Genomic DNA, 25053 nt, shown 5'->3' on the forward strand with positions numbered 1-25053 from the left:
CTGAACGGGGGGCGTTCGCGGCGGCGGCGGAGCGATGCTGACCTCGCGCGCCTTCCTGAAGCGCACGCGCGGCGGCGCCGTCCTGAAGGTGGTCCGCGAGCACTACCTGCGCGACGACGTGGCCTGCGGAGTGCCGGCCTGCCCGCTCTGCGACGGGGAGGCCCCCCAACGCGGCCTCCAGGCCGCTCCCAGCTCCCCCGCCAGCCCTCTCGTCCCGCGGCCGCACTATCTGCTCTTGGACACCAACGTGGTGCTGCACCAGGTGCGCCTGGAGGCGGGGTCTCCCTCGGAGGGCTTCTCCGCGTGGCCTCTTTTCCCAGGTTGACTTCTCTCCCCCTCCTCCTCTTCCTTCGCCCTCCTTCTTCCTCTTTCCTTTTCCTCTCTCCTCCTCTTCCTTCCTCCTCCCTCCTCCCCTTTGCTCCTTCCTCCTCCCCTTTGCTCCTTCCTCCTCCTCCTCCTCTTCCTTCCTCCTTCCTCCTCCCCTTTGCTCCTTCCTCCTCCTCCTCCTCCTCCTCTTCCTTCCTCCTCCCTCCTCCCCTTTGCTCCTTTCTCCTCCCCTTTGCTCCTTCCTCCTCCTCCTCCTCTTCCTCTTCCTTCCTCCTCCCTCCTCCCCTTTGCTCCTTCCTCCTCCCCTTTGCTCCCTCCTCCTCCTCCTCCTCCTCATCTTCCTTCCTCCTCCCTCCTCCCCTTTGCTCCTTCCTCCTCCCCTTTGCTCCTTCCTCCTCCTCCTCCTCCTCTTCTCCTCCTCTTCCTTCCTCCTCCCTCCTCCCCTTTGCTCCTTTCTCCTCCCCTTTGCTCCTTCCTCCTCCTCTTCCTCTTCCTTCCTCCTCCCTCCTCCCCTTTGCTCCTTCCTCCTCCCCTTTGCTCCCTCCTCCTCCTCCTCCTCCTCCTCTTCCTTCCTCCTCCCTCCTCCCCTTTGCTCCTTCCTCCTCCCCTTTGCTCCTTCCTCCTCCTCCTCCTCCTCTTCTCCTCCTCTTCCTTCCTCCTCCCTCCTCCCCTTTGCTCCTTCCTCCTCCTCCTCTTCCTCCACAGATTGATGTGCTGGAAGATGCGGCCATTGGCAACGCCATCATCCCACAGACAGTCCTGCAGGAGGTGCGGAAGCGCAGTGCAGCCGTCTACGGGCGCATCAAGGACGCCATTGCTACCCCCGAGAAGCACTTCTATGCCTTCGCCAATGAGCATCACAAGTGGGTCCCGCCAAGCTTGATGCTACCAAACCTGACCTCTTACACTGCAACGCCTCGGGGTTTTTTAAGAGGCATGGAGGCTAACTCCCAGAATCCCCAGCTGCCTTAGGGATTCTGGGAGTTGGTGCCCAACCCAGAAAAACTTTGCTTTAGAGATAATGTGGAATCTTTTCTTGGATCCTAAACTTATCTTCTTTTTCTTTATTGAAAAGTTTTACAATACATTTTATCTTTAGCAAAACAAAACCCCTCCCAACCCCCTCCCCTCCCACCCTCTTCCCACTCCCCAGCCCTCCCCAACCCCTCCCTCCCTTTCCCCTCCCCCCCCCCCCGACTTCCCAGAGCTGAGTACAGGGTATAAAAATACAAACAATCATAATCTTATGCAAACAGATAAGATGTTTTGGCAAAGTTATCAATGTTTCCTAACTTTTTTCTTCCTGGTCCACAGATTTGTGGTTCGTGAAGTCCACTGTTTGGTTAATGCCTTACTACAATATTTTTGACTACAACCCAGCAGTTCCTTCTTACATTGCATACGCTTGACTCTGATTTGGAGTTTCTGACAATGATATTTCAATAATTCAGCAGTTAGAGATGAAGCTAGATTTTCATCAAAGCTGTGCAAATTCCCCTTGTGGCATTAAAGACCGAAGAATGGGTGCCAGCTTGATTCTTTTGATGTGCCGGTACATTAAATGTTAGGTTAAATGGTCATTTTTGAGTTCCATTTCACCCTTAGATGGCTCTCTCACAATTCATTAGCGCTCAGTAGCTTCGTTGGTCAATGAGGTAAGGGGAAGGGGGGGCATTGTTTTTACTGAAGAAGGTATGAAACAAATCAAGGTGTGTTTTTCATCTCTAAAACGTCCCTCTGGTTTTCTGTTTCCAGAGAGACCTACATAGAACAAGAACGAGGAGAAAATGCAAATGACCGGAATGACCGAGCTATTCGGCTTGCAGCCAAGTGGTATCAGGAGCACTTGAGAAAATCACAAGGGGAAGAAAGCATCCTGGTCATCTTGCTGACAAATGACCGCAGAAATAAAGAGAAAGCTGTAGAAGAGGGAATAGCCACATTTACCTGTAAGTCCGGCCTTCTGACTTTTCCTGGCTACAGATAATTTCCTAAGAGCCTCAGAAGGGCCCAGCTGCATCTGGCAAGGCCTGCCTTTCTCTGGCTTTTTCTTTCTCGGGGATGGCTGAGCAAATCTTCCTCTTGGGCTTAAAACGCTCTCAAGAATTCTGGGAACCAACCTCCCATTTTGGCCTCTCTTCCTACTTTTATTTTTTTACAAACTTTCCATACATTCATTCTTTTGCGTGATAAATGTGTGCTGGTGCCTTATTTGTTGCCCACCGCTCTCTGTTCTCCGCGAAGGAGACTTCCTGCTGTGTAAATAGATAGGGCTCGCAACTTGGGGGTCCTCCTAGATTCACAGCTCTCCTTAGAAGATCATATAGGAGCTGTAACTAGGGGGGCCTTCGCCCAGGTTCGCCTGGTGCGCCAGTTGCGGCCCTATCTGGACCGGGATGCCTAGCGTACAGTCACCCATGCGCTCGTGACCTCTTGTTTGGACTACTGCAATGCTCTCTACATGGGGCTGCCTTTGAGGACCACTCGGAGGCTTCAACTGGTACAGAATGCGGCCGCGCGAGTTGTGTTGGGGGTCTCCCGATACTCCCATGTTACACCTCTGCTCCGCGAGCTGCATTGGCTTCTGGTTGCCCTCCGGGTGAGATTCAAGGTGCTGGTGATGACCTATAAAGCCCTACATGGCATGGTCCCGGATTACCTACGGCAACACCTGCTGCCGGCGTCAACCTCCCTCTGTCCAGTGCGCTCCCACAGAGAGGGCCTCCTCAGGGTGCCTCCGATCAGAGAATGTCGACTGGTGGCCCCCAGGGGGAGGGCGTTCTCTGTGGGCGCGCCAGACCTGTGGAACCACTTACCGGTTGAGCTCCGGATGGCCCCCGACCTTCGCTCCTTCCGACGGGATCTAAAAACCTATTTGTTTGTACAAGTCGGCCTGGTCTGATGGGTTCGGGGTTTGGGTTTTAACATGGCTTTTAACTATTGTATTATATCGGGCATAATTATTTAATGTTTTTTAACTTTTGTACTCTGTATTTTGATATTTATTGCCCTGTACACCGCCCTGAGTCCTTCGGGAGAAGGGCGGTATAAAAATTTAATAAATAAATAAATATAAATATATAAATATAAATGATTTTAATTTCTCAAAGTGCAAATCTTGGGCTTTTTTTTTTTTAAGGTGAAGAGTACGTAAAGAGCCTAACAGGCCATCCTGAACTTATGGACCGGCTTGCTTGCCTGAATGATGAAGAGGTATGTTTCCAACTGCCAGCGTTATCTTTTGTTCTCCTACTGAATATTGGCAGTCGGGTCTATAACGGGTCTTCAAACCTGGCCCTTTTATGACTTGTGGACTTCAATCCCCAGAATTCCTCAGCCAGGCCCGCTGGCTGAGGAATTCTGGGGATTGAAGTCCACAATTCATAAAAGGGCCAGGTTTGAAGACCCCTGGTTTATAAGGAGACTGAAAACACCATGTTCCCTTCTGTGTTGAACCCCGAAATGCAGTCCATGTTGCCACAGTGCAAATCTCTCTTACAGAATGAAATTGAAAGCAGCAAGATCATTTTTCCGGAGCATCTCCCACTCAGCAAACTGCAGCAGGGCATTAAGTCCGGCCTTTACCTTCAGGGCACCTTCAGAGCTAACAGAGACAATTACTTGGAAGCCACGGTCTGGATTCATGGGAATGACGAAGAAAGAGAGGTTGGTTTGGTGCATTGGTTGGCTGCAAATTTATTTATTAGGAAACGGGAAGCTTTGTAGGAATTCCAGGGATCGTCATCTCTGAAATCTTGTGTGTTGGAATGAAGAGTAAGGTGGGCACCAAAAATGTGCATTTCTGTGAGAGGTTTCTGTTAAAAACAATCATCGTGGTCCCCTGACAGTTAAGAATCAGGTGGAACATGCTGGCATCTTACTGTTTCTACTTGCTAACGTTGGCTTCTAGATTTAGGGGCCTCTTAAGTTAGTTATACTACAAAGAGCCTCTCTGAATGATTTTTTTGTTTTAAATACATCGGGTCATCTTTAATATTAACCACTTTGTAGCTGAGGTCACTGGGTCTTTCTTTAGCTCAGGACTTTTGGAATGCATCTCTTTTGCATGTCATTCCCAAGTGTAGGTATTTCAACGGCACTGAAAAAGGTGACTTATGACCACGTTTTGCCCTTAGGGCCATTGCAACATTCCCACGGTCACATGACCAAAATTCAGATGCTTGGCAACTGGCTCCTATTTAAGACAGTGGCAGGGTCACGTGATCCCCTTTTGCGACCTCCCGACAAGCAGAGTCAAGGGGGAAAACCAGATTCACTTAACAACGGTGTTACTAACTTAAAACCTGCAGTGACTCACTTAACAACCGTAGTAAGAAAGATCATAAAATGGGCTACATTTTACTTAACGTTTCACCTTAGCAACATAAAATTTTTTGGGCTCCAGTCTGGTCATAGGTCGAGGACTACCTGCAGTATAGCTTTTGGCACCTCAGTCTGATTGTTTGCTTCCCATTAAGGTAATAATACAAGGGCTTCAACACCTAAATCGTGCTGTGCATGAGGATATCGTCGCCGTGGAGCTGCTGTCCAAGGACGCCTGGACTGCCCCGTCCTCCGTGGTCCTGCTGGACGATGAGACCAAGAATGAGGAAGAGGATATTGAAAAAGAAGAGGAAGGTCAAAATGATGTACGGCTTTCTTTGCTTCTGTGCTTTCCCTTTGCATTCTTGCAATGAAATCTCTCCGTTGGTGGTTCTGTTTCAGAGGCTAGGCACAAGGGTGGGCAACCTTGGCTCTTTTATGACTTGTGGATTTCAACACCCAGAATTCCTGAACCAGCCATGCTGAGTCAGGAATTCCGGGAGTTGAAGCCGACAGGTCATAAAAGAGCCAAGGTTGCCCACCCCTGGCGCTAGGGAATTTGCTGCCCATTTGCTGTCCATCTGGGAAGAAGCATCGTCCTTTTTTGAAATGGGGCAAAATAATCATCATCGTAAAATTGGAAGGGACCTTGGAGGTCATCTAGTCCAACCCCTTGCTCAGGCAGGAAACCCTATACCATTTCAGACAAATTGTTGTCCAATCTTTTCTTAAAGACTTCCAGTGTTGGAGCATTGACAGCTTCTGGAGTCAGGTTGTTCCACTGATTAATTGTTCAAACTGTCAGGAAGTTTCTGCTTAGTTCTAGGTTGCTTCTCTCTTTGGTTAGTTTCCATCCGTTGCTTCTTGTCCTGCCTTCAGGCACTTTGGAGAATAGCTTGAGTCCTTTGGGGCAGCCCCTGAGATATTGGAAGATTGCTATCATGTCCCCCCTCATCCTTCTCTTCATTAGACTAGACATACCCAATTCCAGCAGCCGTTCCTTATATGTTTTAGCCGCCAGTCCCTTAAATCATCTTTGTTGCTCTTCTCTGTACTCTTTCTAGAGTCTCAACATCTTTTTTTACATCACGGTGTTGCCCTGTGAGCATTTCTTCTCCAAAAGCAAAGCTCTGGCTTTTATGGCTTTGAAGCTGTACCTGACTTTATTCTTCAGAGCCTTATTTGCTTTAAGAGTTAAATCCTGCCCTCCTTTTAGGAGGGAGCTTCCACAACCGAAAGAGGACTTGAACCCAGGTCTCTCTCGGGCCAGTCTTATTCCCAGGGTGTTCTGTAGGCTGGCTTGTTCTGCTTTAGAACTTGTGAAGGCCAAGAAACTGACAGCAGACCAGAAGATGGTGGAAGTTTTATTCACTTCCACTGTTGGAACGACCGCAAACTTTTCTCGGAGAGAATTTGATTTGGCACGCAGAACTTTACTCTTTTGAAATACTTGCTATTGTGAAGGCTGGACCTCTTGAAGTCCAGCTCATGCTGTATACAGTCCAGTCAATTTGGTAACTGTAAAGGCCAGAAGCCGTTTGCATTTTTATTTTTTTTCTCTGGCAGGAGCAGAAACGCCCAGTAAATTCCTGAAGTTGCCCTAGTGCTAAATCCATACAACCAGCTTTATTGCAGGCTCCAGAGATCCCAGGTTCTAAGATGCATGTAGGAAATGATGTCATAATGCCTTGCTGACCTGCAATCCTTGCCTTTCCTGCTATGGAAGGCAGTTTGTTTGGTTTCTCGGTGGTTGAAGGAATCCCCAAATCCAGCCTAACCTGGGATGCTGTGAAATGTCCTCTAAAGCCTGTCCATTTTCATCGGCCGTGACTGAAGCCTTTTGGCAGCAGACACGAGAAAAAGGGGCTTTTCCATGAGTTAGTTTTTTTTATCCCCTTGCCATTCACCAGCTACTCCCACAAGCAATTACATTTAACAAAATGTCTCATCTGCTCTACCTTCCTGCTTTTTCTCGAAATTCTTTTTTTTAAAATAATTTTTAATTATAATTTTTATAATTCATGTGCTTTCGAGATACTCTGTTTTACGCTGGTTTTAATGATTGTTGCTTAGACTGAGTGGCGTGCAGATGATACCAGGGCAGGATACACCGTGTCTTACAACTATTGAGCGCAATAAATATAACGTGTTTCCCCAAATATAAGGCCGGTTCTTATAATAATTTTTGCTCCAAAAGATGCATTAGGGCTTATTTTCCAGTTAGGTTAGGTCTTATTTGGGGGGAAGTACGGTACTAAATGTGTCCTTTTGCCTGATGATCTTAACTGGGGCTTATTTTTGGAGTGGGGCTTATATTACTAGTGTCCTGAAAAATCATGCTATTGCTTATTTTCCCATTGGGTCTTATTTTGGAGGAAACACGGTAGATTTAACAGATATAGAAATTTAACTGATTCGGCTACCTGTTTGTCCAGGTGATTCTCAATTGCAGCTATATGTTCTTTTTTTTATTGAAAAGTTTTACAGTACATTTTTAAAAAGAAAAACTCCCTCCCTCCCCGTCCCCTCCCCCTTACCCTCCCTTACCCTCCCCCCCCCGACTTCCCAGAGCTTAATACAGGGTATAAACTTTACAAACTTAAGCTAAAATATGCTAACAGGCTAAAATAAAACATTAAATTCTATCGCACTTTAACTCCCTTTAAACATAACTATATTACTAACAAATAACTAATAATACATCGTATAAAACCACTACTTATTCAAATGCTAAATGAAACTTTTTAGTCCCATATTTATTCTGAATATATTCGATCCATCTTCTCCATTCCGCAATATATCTCTGTTGCGATTGTTCTTTCAAATATGCTGAAATCTTTGCCATTTGCAGCTATATGTTCTTAAACCCTTAGCCGAAGACTTCGGTGAATACAGCAATGTTACGCCCAACCGGCAGAGTTGTGGGGATTATCAAAAGAAACTGGAGACCATATTGTGGCATGCTGTCTAAGTCACGCATTAAAGAGGTAGGAAGAAAGAAAGTCACGCCCTTGATTTGGCAACTGTTCGTCATTGTAATAAAAAAAACAACCTTTGTCCTTGCTCTTTGCCAGGCCAGGCGGCATTTATTCACGCCAGCTGACCGAAGAATTCCTCGAATTCGGATAGAAACCAGGCAGGCTTCCATCCTCGAAGGGCAAAGAATTATTGTGGCTATTGACGGGTGGCCTAAAACTTCCCGATATCCTAACGTAAGTTGGAAATGAAACACGGTGAGGCTTATTTAGTTGCTGAAGATGAACAGATAGCCATAGACTAGGTGCTGGTGATGACCTATAAAGCCCTAAATGGCATGGGTCCAGATTATCTCAGGGAGCACCTGCTGCCAGCATCAGCCTCCCATCGTCCTGTGCGCTCCCACAGGAAGGGTCTCCTTAGGGTTCCGCCAGTCAAGGAGTGCCGGTGGGTGATTCCAAGGGGGAGGGCATTCTCTGTGGGCGCGCCTGCCCTATGGAATGAACTGCCGGTGGAACTTCGGACTGGCCCGGACCTTCGCTCGTTTCGCCGGGACCTGAAAACTTGGTTATTTGATCTTTCTGGCCTGGACTGAGAGGGTTTTAATTTAATTTTAAATTTTAAATTTTAATTTGTTTTAATCGTGGGCTAGTCTTAATTTAATTCTATTTTAATTGTATTTATTTGTATTGTTTAATTCGCCCTGTAAACCGCCCTGAGTCCTTCGGGAATAGGGCGGTATATAAAATCAATTAATAAATAAATAATAAATAAATACACCGCCCTATAGTGCTTTAAGGGACGCTGTGGCTCAGTGGGTTAGGACGCTAGCTTGTCAATCAGAAGGTTGGCAGTCTGGCGGGTCGAATCCCGAGTGCAGCGTAGCAGAGTGAGCGCCTGTTACTCGTCCCAGCTTCTGCCAACCTAGCAGTTCGAAAGGATGTAAAAATGCAAGTAGGAAAATAGGGACCACTACGGTGGGAAGGTAACAGCGTTCCGTGCGCCTTTGGCATCTAGTTATGCCGGCCACATGACCACGGAGACGTCCGCGGACAAGCGCTGGCTCTTCGGCTTTGAAATGGAGATGAGCACCGGCCCCTAGAGTTGGAAACGACTAGCACGCATGTGCGGGGGAACCTTTACCTTTATAGTGCTTTAACAGCACACTCTGAGCAGTTTACAAATATCAGCATATTGACCCCGAACCATCTGGGTCCTCATTTTTCCGACTTCGGAAGATTCAACCAAATCAACCTTGAGCCGGTCATGATCAAACCCCTGGCTTCGGGCCTAGTTTGCCTGCAGTGCTACGTTCTAATCACTGCGGCCACTACGGCTTTTATCATTGACCCTTTGAAAGAAAAAGCAGAAGATGTGTGGTCAGATTTGGCTGGCAATCAAAATTTTGCACTTGTTTTAACCATCGTTAAATGGGAGACCGTCAGGAGACGCCCGGGTGGTAGGCTAGTAAATTGGGAGGGAGGGGAAATCTTGGAAAAAGGTAAGAGACAAGCCACTTCCATATTAGTGCCACAGAAAGTAACAGGACATGCCCAGGTAGAGCCACCAGCAAAGGTCAGTCATAGGATTTTTTTTTTTAAAAATCTCTGGACAATCTCTGCCTATAGATCTCCTTTTTTGCAGTTCTCTTACCTTTTTTTTCTTTTTCTCAAACCCAGCTTGAATTCATCACTATTGTGATCCAGTTTGCCCTGGAACCCAAGTCCTTCTTGTCCTGGTTCCAAAACTTCAGCAAAAGTCAAAAATTACTAACAGCCCAACCTGTAAAAGGTCTGCCCAATGACACAGAACTCTGCCATTTTCGGCTAGAATTTAGATCTTCCCGTAAGTCTCCCATCAGATGTGGGATGGCCTCTTAAAAAAAATACTATTCTGTCAATTGTCTTTATTATTCTTTATTCTCTCTTCCCCTCCCCCCCCCTCAAAAATCATCTCTTTTTTTATAGTTCTGATTAAGTTGCGCATTGGTTTCAGGGACATTTTGTAAAGAATTTGGGAGCAGCTGGTGATAAGGAGACGGAGACCGAAGTCTTGCTCCTTGAACATGACGTCCCCCACCAGCCCTTTTCTCAAGCGGTTCTTAGTTTCCTGCCACAGATGCCCTGGAGCATCACTGACGAGGTAGGAGGCCCAGCATCCTCAAGCAAACCCACCAACTTTCGCATCACCCATAGAATTTTATTCCATCGCAGGTCACATTTCATTGCCAAGAAATGACGTCTATGAAGGAATGTGTTTTTATTTCCTGCCATGGCCCAAAGGTTGTTTTTTTTTTACACATTCAGCTATGGGATAGTTTTTCCTCCAGCTTCATACAGAATAAAGTGTTGGTTGCCATTGACTTTTACTTCATTTTCTATTTTCTGCCGATAGCATTATAGGTTTATTTTTTTGGTCTCTAGTTTCTGCCGATAGCGTGAAATCTAGGCATCCGCCCCTCCTCTTAAGAGTCAGCAGTTGTTGTAAGTTGTGAGCTATTGCAGGACATTGTGTCTCCTTAACACCTTTTTTGTAGGGCATCCTTTTAATTTCATCTTGTCTTTGTTGTTTTGCGTGGTAATTGTTTTTGAACTAGGTTGCATTTTGTTCTTCACATATGGTTGGCGTGACTTGCTGTAATTTTCTACAAGCCCCTGAGAGAATTTTGTGGCTTCTTAAGTCACATTAAAAAAAATGCCTTTACTAGACTTTAAGGTGCCACAATATTACTCGGTTGGTTTTAGGGAGACAGAACGGTCTTCAGCAGAATCTAATCTGTAGAGGTAGCCCTCAACTTAACCACAGCTCATTTAGTGACTGTTCAGAGTTACAACGGCGCTGAAAGAAGGGAGTTATGACCGTTTTTCAGACTAAACGACCGTTGCAGCACCCCCACGGTCACGTGAGCCAAAATCAGACACTTGGCAACCGACTCATATTTAATAATAAGTTGGAAGGGACCTTGGAGGTCATCTAGTCCAACCCCCTGCTCAGGCAGGAAACCCTATACCATATACCATGTGATGGTCGCAGTGTCGCAGGGTCATGTGATCCCCTTTTGGGGCTTTCTGACAACTCAGGTCAACAAGGAAGCTGGGATTCATTTAACAGCCGTGCCAGTAACTTAACAACTGCAGTGATACACTTGTGGCAAGGAAGGTCGTAAAATGAGTCAGAATTCAATTAACAAATGTTTCACTTAGCAACTCGATTGTGAACTACCTGTCTTAGACTTAGACCAGGGGTAGACAACCTTGGCTCTTTTATGACTCGTATGCGTAAATAGACTTACGCATCAACCAAGGATTGAAAACAAACAGATGTTCTTCTGAGTACACACTACCAGTCATCACCCTGATTTATTTGTGGGCCTCCAAACAGCCTAGTAGCTTCTTTTAAAAAAATAAATAAAAAAAATCTCTTTATCACCACACAGTTTATATTTTCTGGCATACATTTTTTTTAAATTCACCTTTAAACCTAAACATTCATTCCCCTTCATTCAATCAGTCTACTTCCATTCATTCAATCCAAACGTTAATCTGCCTTCATTCAGATATGCTTTGTGTTCCACCTTTCTGTAATGTTACAGACATATGATGGGCCTATTTGTCTTCTGTTTCATTCATTAGGGCAGGGGTAGGTAACCTTGGCTCTTTTATGACTCGTGGACTTCAACTCCCAGAATTCCTGAGCCAGCCATGCTGAGGGGAAAGGGAGAGGTTTCCATGCTGAGTTATGCTGGCTCAGGAATTCTGGGAGTTGAAGTCCACAAGTTACGAAGGGGCCATAGTTCCCCCATGCTGACTCAGGAATTCTGGGAGTTGAAGTCCACGAGTCATGAGGGGACCATAGTTCCCCCATGCTGGCTCAGGGATTCTGGGAGTTGAAGTCCACGAGTCATAAAAGAGCCAAGGTTGCCTACCCCTGACTTAGATTTAGACTTAGAATAATTTTATTGTCATTTTAGATGTACACTAATCAGCAAACATTGAATTGAAATTTCATTGCATTCAGCTCTCAAAGGGTAACCGCCTCCCATGCATACGCACACACACACACACACACAGAGAGAGAGAGAGAGAGAGAGAGAGAAACAACACAGTCTAGTTCAGATGTATATGTATACGTGAGGAGAAAAAAGAATCCTGCGAGTTTCCAAGATGAATGGCATAAGGAACAAAGTGGTTGCAGAATCTACTAGTCCTGCTAGAGGTAGCAAGTCTTGGTGGTTTTTCTCACAGCACTTTTGCCAATGACATGAGCTTCTTTTTGAAAATGAACTTTCAGGATATGAAGCAGAGAGAGGACTTGAGGCACTTGTGTGTGTGCAGCGTGGATCCTCCTGGATGTACCGATATCGATGATGCGTTGCACTGCAGAGAGCTGAAAAATGGAAACCTGGAGGCAAGTGCTTTCACGGGTCTTTGAAAGGCCGGTGTGCATTTTCATCTTTTTATGGAGCTCTTCTTGAGCATCCTGATTTCTTCCTGCAGTGAAGGAGCAAAAACATCAGGGATAGAAAATGGGATAGGCCTGGTAGGAATAGCAATAGCACTTAGACCTGTATACCGCTGCGTAGGGCTTTACAGCAGTGGCCCCCAGCCTTTTGGGCACCGCGGCACAGTTCCATGGAGAGTGGTTTTTCTGCAGACCTGAGTGTGTGATTTCACACACTGCCTGCATCCTGCGTGTGTGCGGGGATGGGGCTTTGCTTGCTTGCGTGGCCCAGTTCTTGGCAGGCCGCAGCCCCGATGCTGGTCTTTGGGTTGGGGACCCCTGTGTTACAGCATTCTCTGTAAATATCAGGGCGGTTTACATTGTCAGCATATTTTCCCCAACAATCTCGGTCCTCATTTTACCGTCCTCGGAAGGATGGAAGGCTGAATCAAACTTGAGCCGGTCAGGATCAAGCTCCAGACTGGCAGCAAGATTACTCTATGCGCAAAACACGGAGGGACATTTCGATCCCCACAATTGACAAATGGCTGCAAAAGTTGACGATAGTTAAATTGACTGCTTTGATCAAAGAAAATATATATATATATAAGTACTTTTGTTTCTACTTGGAAACCGCTTCTGGACTTTGTGCTTGAGGTGGAAAAAAAAAGAAGCTTTGATTTTGGGTTTTGCTGATTAGATAGATTTGTTATAGAAATGACTAATATTATTATGTAAAAGCAAAAAGTTGAGGTTTCACGTTACTGTTTTATTCTACAGCACTAGAAGGAGTTGGAAGTCAATGCCTTGTTTTATTTTTTCCCTTCTTTTCTACATTTCTCCTTTCCCCGTTCCCTCCCTTATTCCCCCCTACTATTTGCTTTTGTATTTTATATTATAAATGAATAAACACTGTAAACGTGAAGGATCAAGCTCCAGAGTGTGGACAGAGTTAGTCTGCCATTTTTCATTCTAACCACTGCGCCACCAGGGCTCTTGGAAAAGATAGCAAAGGAAGATAACTTCACACGATGCTCTTGAGACAGTCAGAAATTCAGGAAAAGCTGTAAACTTTCCTAAATGCTAAAGAATCTTTCCATTTTCCAGGTTGGGGTGCACATTGCAGATGTCAGCCACTTCATCCGCCCAGGAAATGCTCTAGACCAAGAGTCAGCCAAAAGGGGCACCACTGTGTACCTGTGTGAAAAGGTAACTTTTGGAGAGTTGTTTTTTTCTCTTGCTTAAAGCGTGGCTCTCCAACCCCACCTCCTTGAGTAAGCTGGGACGCAAAGCTCGTTTTTTATGATATGTTTTACTGATTTTCTAATTTTACATTTGAGTATTTGAAAAGCCACATGGCAGCTTGGTTAATCGATAATACAGTGACATAGAAGAATCTTTAGTACAAATCTCAAGCTGCTACATTAAGTTTTTCCTCTCTTTTCCCCTTAGTATTTACTGTCTCCTGTTTAGACTAATACAATTCTTATTAAATCAATTAAATAAAAATGACTTTCTTACATTTATCAATAATTTTTGGCTTCTACATGTCTTTACTATTTTAACATTCTGCCTTTATAGACAAACAATGGCCTAATTAGTTTTCCCCAATTTTTAATTTCCCACTAATATTTAACTTAACATTTCATATTTATAGTTTCCAAGTTTTAAGCAACCAGAGTTCCCAATATCGCAATACATCACAAAGTCTAATATTCAGAATACACATCTCGTCTATGTGAATATATTCCATTTCTCGCCATCTTACATCAACTAATTAATAATACGATATGACATTCTTATCTTCCATTAATTTCCAAGCATCTTAAATTTAGGACGCAAAGCTCCTATTGCCCTTGTGCGTTTCAGTTGTTTGAATGAGTTGGAAAGGATTTCATTTGCTTGCCTGACCATCTCTGTCAGCTCACTTTGGAAGTGTTTAGACCACAGTGCCGTTTCTGTTTCTTGCAGAGGATTGATATGGTTCCAGATCTGCTGAGTTCCAACTTATGCTCACTAAGATCCAACGTGGACAGGTAATTGTTAAAGAGGCCAGTCTTGAGCTGTTGACTCCCATTTCTTTGTAGATTGGAAGCAGCTTCGTTAACAGCATAGGGCTCTCCCAGCGGTTGCTTCCCCCCCCCCCAAGAGATCCAGGCTCATACCCCAAAGTCTGTGGTGCTCAGGGACTAGTTCAGGGCTTTTCAACCTTTTCACCCATTGTACCACTTTTAGGATATGGCAACATCCAAGTGAAGTAGGTCACCAATAGGAATTGCAGTGGCTTAACCTCCCACACAACCTAACACGGACTGCTTTAGGAACGACGTCCCGAGTCCTGGAGGGTGATCAGTCCCCCTCTTCTGCCTTCAAATGAGGCAGGTACACCAGAGTTTAACAAATACTTGCCTGAAACGCGATGTCCACTTCCCCGTCCTGGCCAGGAATTGTTCAGACCACCGTTCCTACACTGCAGGGTTCTTGGACTCGATCAGAGCACCGTCGGTACCACAGAGTTGCCACTACTGTCTCCCGGAAGCTGAATCCCCCGTGGCGCCTGGAGAATGTTCAGGAGTGACTGCCCGATGGGCCCGAGGGGTTGAACGGCCCTCAGCAAAATATTGCCTTGACCTATAGTCCCATCTGGGGTGCCATTTGAAGTAGGAAAAATTGACAGAGACCAGGCCAAGCTCTTCAATGTAGGAAAGAGTTTATTTGCGCAGGTTCAAACTGCCAATAAAGCATTTAAAAAAATGTCTGAACCCCGAAAGATCCAAAGCAGCATACATTTATACAGTTACATTCATCTGGTATTCATACGTCATAGCATAGGCATTACATAGGGAGGAATAATATATGGTAATGTAGATAACATCATATGGAGAAGTGAAATATGCTTAGTGCGGATAAACAACAGAAAAAGCAGGTTACATGTGATATATGGCTACCCGAGAGGAAAACAACAGGATGCATATGTCTGGGTCAGTTGTTGGCTGTCAAGGAGAGGGAAGTAGGACATGGGTCAGAGGCTTAGGCCTTAAGAGCTCTGCTGTAGCCTGAACCAAAGTTTCATATCTTCAGGCCTTCTGTCCAATCTTTGGGTAAAAATGTTACACCCGAGTTGGTACCTTAGTTTGCACTGTCTCACAAGTACCACCAGTCAGCTAGCAAGGTGCCAAAAACTTGATGACTTGCCCCCTCTCCCCCTAAAAGGAAAAAAAGTGATGAAGTACAGGTAGTCCTCAACTTACAACAGTCCGCTTAGTGACTGTTCGAAGTTACAATGGCACTGAAAAAAGTGCCCCCCGAGCCACAGCCGAGCAAGACACCTGCCTGCCTGCCCAGTGGCGGTCTTCCTCCTGTCCGAGGTTTTCATTGTTGTGAGCATTTCTGTTGAGGATTGGGGGTGGGGTGGGGGGTGTTTGGTTTTTATTTCCCCCCCCCCTCTGCTGGGTGGTTGCAGCAGGTTTTGGTCACTTCACATGACCCTGGGACACTGTGACCGTCATAAATATGGATCAGTTGCCAAGCATCTGAATGTAAATCACAAGACCCTGGAGATGCTGCAACATTCCAGCTGATCGGCACTTCTTCTGGGCTCAGAAGCGCCAGGATCAGCGCTGAGCTCCAGCTGGAGCCTGGCGTTGATCCTGGCGCTTCTGCTCAGCCCTGACAGGCCTGCAGTTCCAGCCATCTCTCGCTCAGGCTTGTGCGGTGCTGCCACCAGTTCAGCTCATTCCCCTCCCCTGCTACCACTTCTCTAGGATGGTCGCGTACCACCTGCCAGGTGCCAATGTACCACAGGTGGTACCCATTGAAAAGCCCTGGGCTAGGAGGTGGTGTGATAGGGAGGGGTGGAGCTTAAAGGAGGGCAGACTGAAATAGGTCGGGGGAAATGTCCTTGGTTGACTTGTGAACGTCTTGTGTGCTTTCCTTTTCTGTCGGTAACTCTCTTCCTTTCCTTAGGCTTGCCTTTTCCTGTATTTGGGAAATGAATCAGAATGCTGAAATCTTGGCGACAAGATTTACAAAAAGCGTCATTAATTCCAAGGTAGGGTTTAAAATGTCTGTGGCTGTTTAGAAAACCCAGTGCTGGGATAATTGATTTTGGACTTTGATTAACTCGGAAAGGAACTTGCATTCATTAAGGGGATATAAAGAAAGCAGAAATACTGAATGTTCTGCATTCAGATCTGGATTGCACACTCTGAAAATACTCTTCACAAATTGGAATTATCTGCTCAAGAGGAAATGCTTCGTTAAACTATTGAAGGAGAGACCCAGACAAGAAGTTTGGCTATTTCTTCCATGCCCTGTTCTTTAAGAGTCAAACCTCTTTAATTTGCTTTTATTTATTTTATTTTTTTTAAAAAGCAGTACATTTCTGTTCCATTGATTAAATGCTTATTCTAGTGGACAAGAAAGCAACATCGATCATTTGTGTAACACAAATAACAAAACACTATCATAAAAAGGGAGGTACAGAATGGCAGAATGAAAATAAAGTAAAAAGAAATGGTTGTGTGTTTCTCCAATCACACATTGAGTAGCCTCAGGCTATGAGGTCTCTTAACTGAGATCAGAAATCTCATGTTTGACTTTTGTCCCATTGAAATCTATTTCCTTTCGAGATTCTCCTCCCTTCCCTACATTCCTTGTTTTCCTTTTGTTTTGTTTGTTCTTTGAAGGCCTCACTTACATATGCGGAGGCGCAAATGAAGATAGACTCTGCCACGTTGAAGGACGACATTACTATGAGTCTGCGTGGGCTGAACAGCTTGGCCAAAATCCTTAAGAAGCGTCGACGAGAAAAGGGGTAGGTAGTTCAGGCTGTGTGTAACGAAAAAGAGTTTTTCTTTCATGGCTTGTTGCAATCCTTGGGATCTGACTGACAAAGAAAGAAAGAAAGAGAGAGAGAGTGGGAGGGAGGGAGGGAGGGAGGGAGGGAGGAAGGAAGGAAGGAAGGAAGGAAGGAAGGAAGGAAGGAAGGAAGGAAGGAAGGAAGGAGCCAGCCTGCCTCAGAGCATCCTTTGGGCATTAGTAATGTGATTAGAGGGACGCGGTGGCTCAGTGGGTTTGGATGCTGAGCTTGTCGATCAGAAGGTCGGCAGTTTGGCGGGTCGAATCCTGAGTGCCGCGTAACAGAGTGAGCGCCTGTTACTCGTCCCAGCTTCTGCCAACCTAGCAGTTCGAAAGCACGTAAAAATGCAAGTAGAAAAATAGGGACCACTACGGTGGGAAGGTAACAGCGTTCCGTGCGCCTTTGGCGTCTGGTCATGCCGGCCACATGACCACGGAGACGTCCTCAGACAAGCACTGGCTCTTCGGCTTGGAAACAGAGATGAGCACCGGCCCCTAGAGTCAAACGACTAGCACGCATGTGCGGGGGAACCTTTACCTTTACCTTTAATGTGATTAGACCAGGGAAATAAGTTCATTTCTCTGAGAGGCATCAGAGTCCAGCCACTGATGATCTCCTGGGACCTGGGGTTTTTGCTACAAATGCTCCTGGCAAGGCAGAGTGTCACTCGTGAATGAATCCATGTGAACCCAGATCTCTGAGGGCAGGAGGGCTGGTAGAGATGCCTACCTGTCTTAAAATGGATCCACTCTTCCCACAGAATTGCGTGGAGGAGTGGCTTCACAATAAGGGTAGAGATCTATGTTTCTGTGCAAAACCTTTGCTTTGTTCTTCTCATTTTCTAGGGCTTTAACTCTGTCTTCCCCTGAAGTACGATTCCACATTGACAGCGAAACCCACGATCCGATTGATTTGCAGACGAAGGAACTCAAGTGAGCATCTGCCTTTTCTTTTAGGGGAATCAAATCTGTCAGGACCTGGGGGTCCTTCCTCCTAAATCTTTAGGATGCCAATCCCTAATGATGTTCGGGATGACCCTGGTATGCCGAAGACCTAATGACGTGGTTTAATGCTAGGCGTGAACCAGGTCACTGTGAATTTTAGCCCGAATCAAACGAGGAAGAGTATCCGTAACAAAGCAGTGAATATTGCATGCTTGGTTATTGTCCAAGGGGCAGTTTTATCATTCTCAGGGTAACCCTTCTGCTGCTCTTGTATTGACATCATTGGAGGCAGCCCCGAGTTAGAATAGAACAGAATATTTTATGTGGCCAGGCGTGATCAGACACACAAGGGATTTGTCTCCGGTGCAGAAGCTGTCTGTACAGGCAGAGTAGTAATAATCATAATAACGATACCAATAAGAGCAGGTAGTAGAGAAGATGAGAAGGATAATACTCTTACAGCCATCCAACATGGGTAGATAGACTTAGACATAAGAGAGTTGACATAAGACAGACATGTCAAACACAAGGCCCGGGGCCAGATCCGGCCCGTGAAGTGGTTTCATGCGGCCCGGGAAGCCATCCTGGAAACATTGAGGGAACGGCCCCCACTGCCTTGGCCCTGGCCCAGAGACCCTCCTTCTGCCAGAGACCCTCAGATCTGTCCCACTCCTGCCCAGGCCCCCATAGGCACTCTTGATGCGAACGATGTAGAGCTGGCCATGCCCACCCAGTAGGCCATACGCACTCTAGCCATGCCCACCCAGTAGGCCACACCCACCCAGGCCACACCCACCCGGCCCCCTGAGGGCAACCGCAATGCTGATGCGGCCCTCAATGAAATTGAGTCTGACACCCCTAACATAAGACTTAAGTTGGCTGGAAAAGCTTTGAATGGGAGCCTTGGTGAAGTTGCTAAATTGCAGCCATGCTTTACTGTGTATTGCTGTTTTCTTGCCCTGCAGAGGAACAGGACAATCTTACAAGGTTGGAACGGAACAAGCAGCTTTCTAAGTGTGGTCTTCCCCAAACTGGATGCATCCCTAAACAATTAGAAACACACAAGGGTGCTTCCCACGGGTGCTGGAGAGCCAGAAGGCCCAGATGCCTACGGCTGGCATCCTGAGATTGGCATTTTGCCACTGAGGTTCTGGGAAAGGAGGAAATTAGTGCCACTGATTGGATCTGGGCAGCCCTTGATGGTTTTGCATTGTCCAGAGCGCGTAAAACAAACAGCGTCCAGTTACGGGGCTGCGGTGTTCCTGATTTGGGTGCTCCTGCTGGAATTTTATCGTTCTCAATTCCTTTTCCTTCGAGCACAAACAAATCCATCGAGTCAAAACTGGCTGTTTTCTTGGGAGTCTTACCAGCCCCCCTTTTTCCTTTTCTGCAGAGAGACCAACTCCATGGTGGAAGAGTTTATGCTCCTTGCTAACATCTCCGTTGCCCAAAAGATCAACGAGGAATTTTCAGAGCACGCCTTGCTGAGGAAGCATCCGGCTCCCCCACCCTCCAATTATGACATCCTGGTGAAAGCTGCAAAGTCTAAGGCAAGCTGCTCCAGAAGGTCTTCTGCTGGTGGGATGATGCGTGGAAGGCTCTGCACGTGTGAATAGGTTCCCTAAATTCTTGCTGGCCAGTAAAAGAGGCTCCGGAATAGTTGTGCCAATTGAGAAAGTTTCTCCCTTAACTTTGGCTTTGTAGTAGTTTTAGAGGTGCAGCACAGTTGGATCCCGTTAGACCCTTTGTTGCCTTTGTGTGCTGGGTTTCATAACCTTCCTTGGCATGGATATTTTTCCCCCACCGTGTGTGTTTGTGTGAATGTGTATATATACACACACATACGTATACATATACACACACACACACACACACACACACTTGAACTAGACTGTGATGTTTCTCTGTGTATCTGGATATACAGTATGCATAATGGTATTTTTTCGAGAGCTGAATGCAACGAAATTTCATTTTAATGCATTTTGATTAGTGTACACTTAAAGTGACAATAAAGATATTCTATTCTATTCTATTCTGCATTCTGTTCTATTCCATTCCACTCTGTTCTGTTCTATTTTGTTCCGTTCCATTCTCTATTCTATTCCATTCTGTTCTATTCTGCATTCTATTCCATTCCATATTCTACACTATTTTATTCCTATTCTATTCTGCATTCTATTCTATTCTATTCTATTTCTATTCCTATTCTGCATTCTATTCCTATTTTATTCTGCATTCGATTCGATTATTCTATCCTATCCTATCCTATCCTATCCCTATTCTGCATTCTGTTCTATTCTGCATTCGATTCGATTCTATTCTGCATTCGATTCTATTCCATTCCATTTTCTATTCTATTCCTATTCTGCATTCTGTTCTATTCTATTCCATTCCATATTCTACACTATTCTATTCTGCATTCTATTCCATTCCATTCCATTCTCTATTCTATTTCTATTCCTATTCTATTCCTATTCTATTTCCATTCCATTTATTCTGTTCATGCCTTGCATTTCACCATCAATATTTGTGATATTTATGCAAAATTCAGATGTTTTGAAACTCTATTTTCTGTTTCTGCTGTAGGGTTTGGAAATCAAAACTGATTCTGCAAAGTCCCTGGCCGATTCTCTTGACAGAGCCGAGTCTCCTTCTTTCCCCTACCTGAACACCCTCTTGCGCATCTTAGCCACCCGCTGCATGATGCAGGCCGTTTATTTTTGCTCTGGAATGGACAGCGACTTCCACCATTATGGCTTAGCGTCGCCCATATATACTCACTTTACCTCTCCCATCAGAAGGTAGGTAGGGCTGCTTATGGGCTTACTTCAGAGCAAATATCAAGTGAGGATTATGGTGCCTGATTTGATAGCCATTTTATTTAAGTTATATTTCATACTTCTTAGCTGCCCGTCTCTCGATTACCCTACCAAAGGCCACAAAACAGCATCCCAACGTAGCTTCAGTTGCCAGTGAATATTTAGTTGCTATTTTGAGATTACACACTCTTTCCAAAAGTTATTCCATATGACACACACACACACACCCCCCAAAAAAATCTGTTTAGCTATTTATTTATTTATTTTATTTTATTACATTTATATACCGGCCTTTCCCGAAGGACTCAGGGCGGTTTACAGGGTGATTAAAAACAAAAATACAAAAGTTAAAAACAAATTTTAAAAAATTATATTCCTCCCTGAATAAGTAAAACCCCAGTTAAAATTAAAATTAAAACTAAAATTAAAATTCTCAGCCTGGGCCAGAGAGCTCGAAGAGCCAGGTCTTCAGGTCCCGGCGGAATGAACGGAGGTCGGGGGCAGTCCTCAGCTCCACTGGCAGCTGGTTCCAAAGGGCAGGCGCCCCCACTGAGAAGGCCCTATCCCTGGGTGTCGTCTGCCGGCAATCTCTTACCGGTGGCACCCTGAGAAGACCCTCCCTGTGGGAGCGCACTGGACGAAGGGAGCTTGATGCCGGCAGCAGGTGTTCCCTCAGATATCCCGGACCCAAGCCATTTAGGGCTTTATAGGTCATCACCAGCACCTTGAATCTCACCCGGAGGGCAACCGGGAGCCAATGCAGCTCGCGGAGTAGAGGTGTTACATGGGAGTATCGGGAGACCCCTATCACAACTCGCGCGGCCGCATTCTGCCTTGGTTTCTATTCACGGAGGCTTAAAGAGCCTCTGTGGAAAATCCCTTGTTGTAAAACCTTAACTCTTTTTGATGTGGGGGTGATGTACCCTAAAAAATTATTGGTGGGTTAATTCTCAGTGCAATTTTTTTTTTCATTTATCTCATTGCAGGTATGCTGATATTATAGTACATCGACTTCTGGCTGTCGCTATCGGGGTGGACAGTACTTACCCTGACCTCACCGACAAACATAAATTGGCGGATTTGTGCAAAAATCTCAATCATCGACACAAAATGGCTCAATATGCTCAGAGGGCTTCTATTGCTTTCCACACCCAGGTGAATAGCCGTTCTTGGCTCCAGAAGGTTTAGGAAATGTGGAATGTTAGAATCAGGAGTCCCGAGGGCCCCAGAGAGGCTTAAAGAGCCTGTGGCCTTGCAACCCTTGTGCGCGCTTGTTCACAGGATCACCACCAACCTGTTGCCAGTCAGCAGAATGGCAAGTAGCGTGGAGATGACCCTGTTGTAATTCAGCGTTTTTAAGGGTTTGGAGTAGAGCCAGAATCCATATGATGGTGTGTGCGTGTCTGTGTGTGTGTTTTTATGAGTTTTGTTTCTTTGGCGATAATGTCAACCCGTGTTGTGCATCAACGGCTTACGCTCTCTTTTCCCTCCAGTTGTTTTTCAAAAACAAAGGTGAGGTCAGTGAAGAGGCCTACATCCTGTTTGTCAGGAAGAATGCCCTTGTGGTTCTGATCCCCAAATACGGCTTGGAAGGCACCGTGTTCTTTGAAGAAAAGGCCAAGGCTAAGGAAGGGCTTGTATTCAACGCGGAGGTACAGCTTGCTTTTGCAAAGGCAAAATTACTTTTTTTCTTCTTCTTCTTCTTAAAACACCTAATATATGGCAAAGGACTCTACGACAATTTAAGTGCAGGTAATCCTCGGCTTATAACCTTGTTTAGTGACTGTTCGAAGTTAGAATGAAAAAAAAAAAGCGGTGCAAGACCGTTGCAACGTCCCTGTCATCATGTGACCAAAATCCAGACACTTGGCAACTAGCTCATATTTATGATGGCTGCAGTGTCCTGGGGTCATGTGATTGCCTCTTGCCACTCTCCGGTAAGCAAAATCCACGGGGAAACCAGATTCACTTTAGAACCGCGTTCCTGCGTACCGATTCACTTAACAGCTGTGGCAAGAAAAGTCATAAAATGGGGCAAAACTCAACAACTTGTCTGGCTTAGCAACAGAAATTTGGGGCTCAGTCGCCACAAGACACAAAGGGGTTACCTGTAGTGCTTCCTCAACCGAAAATATCAAATGTGCTCTTTTTCCATAGATTCCTTCTCTCACCGTGGAAGGCACAACTTTCTGTACGTTTGACAAGATTAAAGTCAGCATCGTGCTAGATTCTTCCAACATTCAGCATCAGAAAATCCGCATGACGCTGGTAGAGCCCAAGGTAGGTTCCTGGGAACATGTGTTGTGACTCAGGGCCAGCCTGTGGGTCCGGCAGCCGGCTCGGATGTCTCGGATGACTCAGATGAGGGGGAGGAGGAGGGTGTGGAAGACGAACTGGCTGGTGATGGCTTGGAGGCTTCGCAGAGCCCCCAGCCGGGGCCCTCTTCTCAGCTGCGTGAGCCCGATAGTGCGGAGGATGATGACCCACAGCTGGCCCTGTTCAAGGACGCCCGACGCAGGAGGCAGTCGAGCAGGACCAAGCAGAGAAAGGCTGTGGGACTCCTCGGGAGGAGGCACAGGGAGACCACGCCCTGAACTCTAAATAAAAGGAGTGTTTGGGGAGGGGCTGGTTGCTGAAAGCAACCCTTCCGTTTGAGGATTCAAGTTCCAGTGTTTTTGTTTCTTGTTCTGTTGTTTGTGTAATAAATCTTGGCAGACGCTTTGCAGCCTCAGACGCTCTCCAGTCTCTACTGTTTGAACAGGGGTTTGCCTTATTGCAAGGCCGGTAGCAGGCTGGTTCAGAACAACATGGATGAAGGCTGTGGAGAAGCAGCCGAAGCAGTCCTCGGTCTCTTTAGGAACCTTATAGCACAAAATGTCCTGGAAAGCTTTTTTTTTTTTTTTGGGGGGGGGGGGAACACCGTGACTTTGAATGGTTTTAAAGGACGCTTTTGCTTACAAACGGAGGCTTCTCCAAAGGCCTCATCATCGGAGATCTTAAAACTTTGGTTGGTAAACTAGTTCAGGGCTTTTCAACCTTTTCACCCATTGTACCACTTTTAGGATATGGCAATATCCAAGTACCACCAGTCGCCTAGCAAGGTGTCAAAAACTTGATGACCAAAAAAAAAAAATATGGAAAATGTGATGATGTACAGGTAGTCCTCGACTTGCAACAGTTTCCTTAGTGACTGTTCAAAGTTACAATGGCACTGAAAAATGTGCCCCCCAAGCCACAGCCGAGCAAGACACCTGCCTGCCCGCCCGGCGGTGCTCTTCCTCCTGTCCGAGGTTTTCATTGTTGTGAGCATTTCTGTTGAGGATTGGCAGCAGGGGTGGGGTGGGGGGGGTGTTTGGTTTTTATTCCCCCCCCCCCAATCTGCTGGGTGGTTGCATCAGGTTTTGGTCACTTCACATGACCCTGGGACACTGACCGTCATAAATATGAATCAGTTGCCAAGCATCTGAATGTAAATCACAAGACCCTCGAGATGCTGCAACATTCCGGCTGATTGGCGCTTCTTCTGGGCTCAGAAGCACCAGGATCAGCGCTGAGCTCCAGCTGGAGCCTGGTACTGATCCTGGCACTTCCGCTGAGCCCTGACAGCCCTGCAGCTCCAGCCATCTCTCGCTCAGGCTTGTGTGGTTGTGCTGCCACCGTTTCAGCTCATTCCCCTCCCTCGCTAATTTTCTAGGATGGTTGCGTACCACCTGCCAGGTGCCAATGTACCACAGGTGGTACCCACACCACGGGTTGACAAGCCCTGAGCTAGTTTTAAAAAATAACCAGATAACTCTCGTTTCCTTAGTTACGTTGAACATTTTTCTTATTTTTCAGATATTAGGCTATTCCAGAATTGCTGCACAATCCAGTGGTAATGAAGAACCAGAAATGAAAAAGAAGAAACTGGGAAAGTAACTTCATTTTAGAAATGAGTGAATGTCATTTGGTTAGGAGATAAATTATATTGGGGATGGGGTGTGGGGGAAGGATTTTTTTATATATATATATACTTGTAGAAAAGATTTTTAAATTGCCCATTTTAAACAACCATCCCTGATAATAATACAGTTGCGTATTCCTATTTGTATATCTTATTAAAAAAAAAATCCAACCAAAACTGAACTTCTGGATCTTTCTACAGAAACAGGGGAAAGAACACAATATTTTAACATTTCCGTGACAAAAGGAAAATAGGTACCCTTAGAACTTTTGCTGCTTTTTTCATTTGGATGCACCTTTTTAATTTGTCAGCAAAGCAAAACTAGTTTCTAAAATCTTTTAAACTCTTTTTCAGGCCTTTGGCCCATCTTTATAAAAAAAAGAAGAAAAAAAAGTGGTAAAAGGAAAACGATAAATAGGA

General features: G+C 45.7%; 1 protein-coding gene across 3 annotated transcripts; it reads left to right on the plus strand.

The window, feature by feature from the left end:
- Positions 1-16: 16 nt before the first annotated feature.
- Positions 17-24822, plus strand: DIS3 (DIS3 homolog, exosome endoribonuclease and 3'-5' exoribonuclease). Of its 3 annotated transcripts, XM_081326845.1 has the most exons (21): positions 17-262; positions 1033-1190; positions 2083-2276; positions 3467-3540; positions 3829-3993; positions 4806-4976; positions 7524-7637; positions 7725-7862; positions 9622-9768; positions 11917-12033; positions 13174-13275; positions 14038-14102; positions 16033-16117; positions 16755-16882; positions 17773-17859; positions 19265-19421; positions 20458-20672; positions 21677-21845; positions 22184-22342; positions 22848-22970; positions 24528-24822. In XM_081326845.1, exons 1-21 carry the CDS (start codon positions 35-37, stop codon positions 24606-24608), a joined length of 2877 nt encoding a protein of 958 aa, XP_081182971.1. In that variant the 5' UTR covers positions 17-34; the 3' UTR covers positions 24609-24822. The 3 variants fall into 3 exon arrangements, with proteins under 3 accessions (XP_081182971.1, XP_081182972.1, XP_081182973.1); XM_081326846.1 differs by lacking the exon at positions 11917-12033; XM_081326847.1 differs by lacking the exons at positions 7524-7637; positions 7725-7862; positions 9622-9768 and having other exon boundaries at positions 18-262; positions 24528-24821.
- The last annotated feature ends 231 nt before the right edge of the window (positions 24823-25053 follow it).

The sequence above is a fragment of the Vipera berus genome (assembly GCF_964194415.1).
Source record: "Vipera berus genome assembly, chromosome: 4".
In the NCBI taxonomy this organism is placed as follows: domain Eukaryota; kingdom Metazoa; phylum Chordata; class Lepidosauria; order Squamata; family Viperidae; genus Vipera; species Vipera berus.

Coding starts and splice junctions, on each gene's coding strand:
- DIS3 (XM_081326845.1), top strand. CDS start 35: ATGCTGACCTCGCGCGCCTTCCTGAAGCGCACGCGCGGCGGCGCCGTC. Junction 12,034..13,173: donor TGAAAAATGGAAACCTGGAG/GCAAGTGCTTTC, acceptor TCCATTTTCCAG/GTTGGGGTGCACATTGCAGA. Junction 16,883..17,772: donor AAGCGTCGACGAGAAAAGGG/GTAGGTAGTTCA, acceptor CTCATTTTCTAG/GGCTTTAACTCTGTCTTCCC.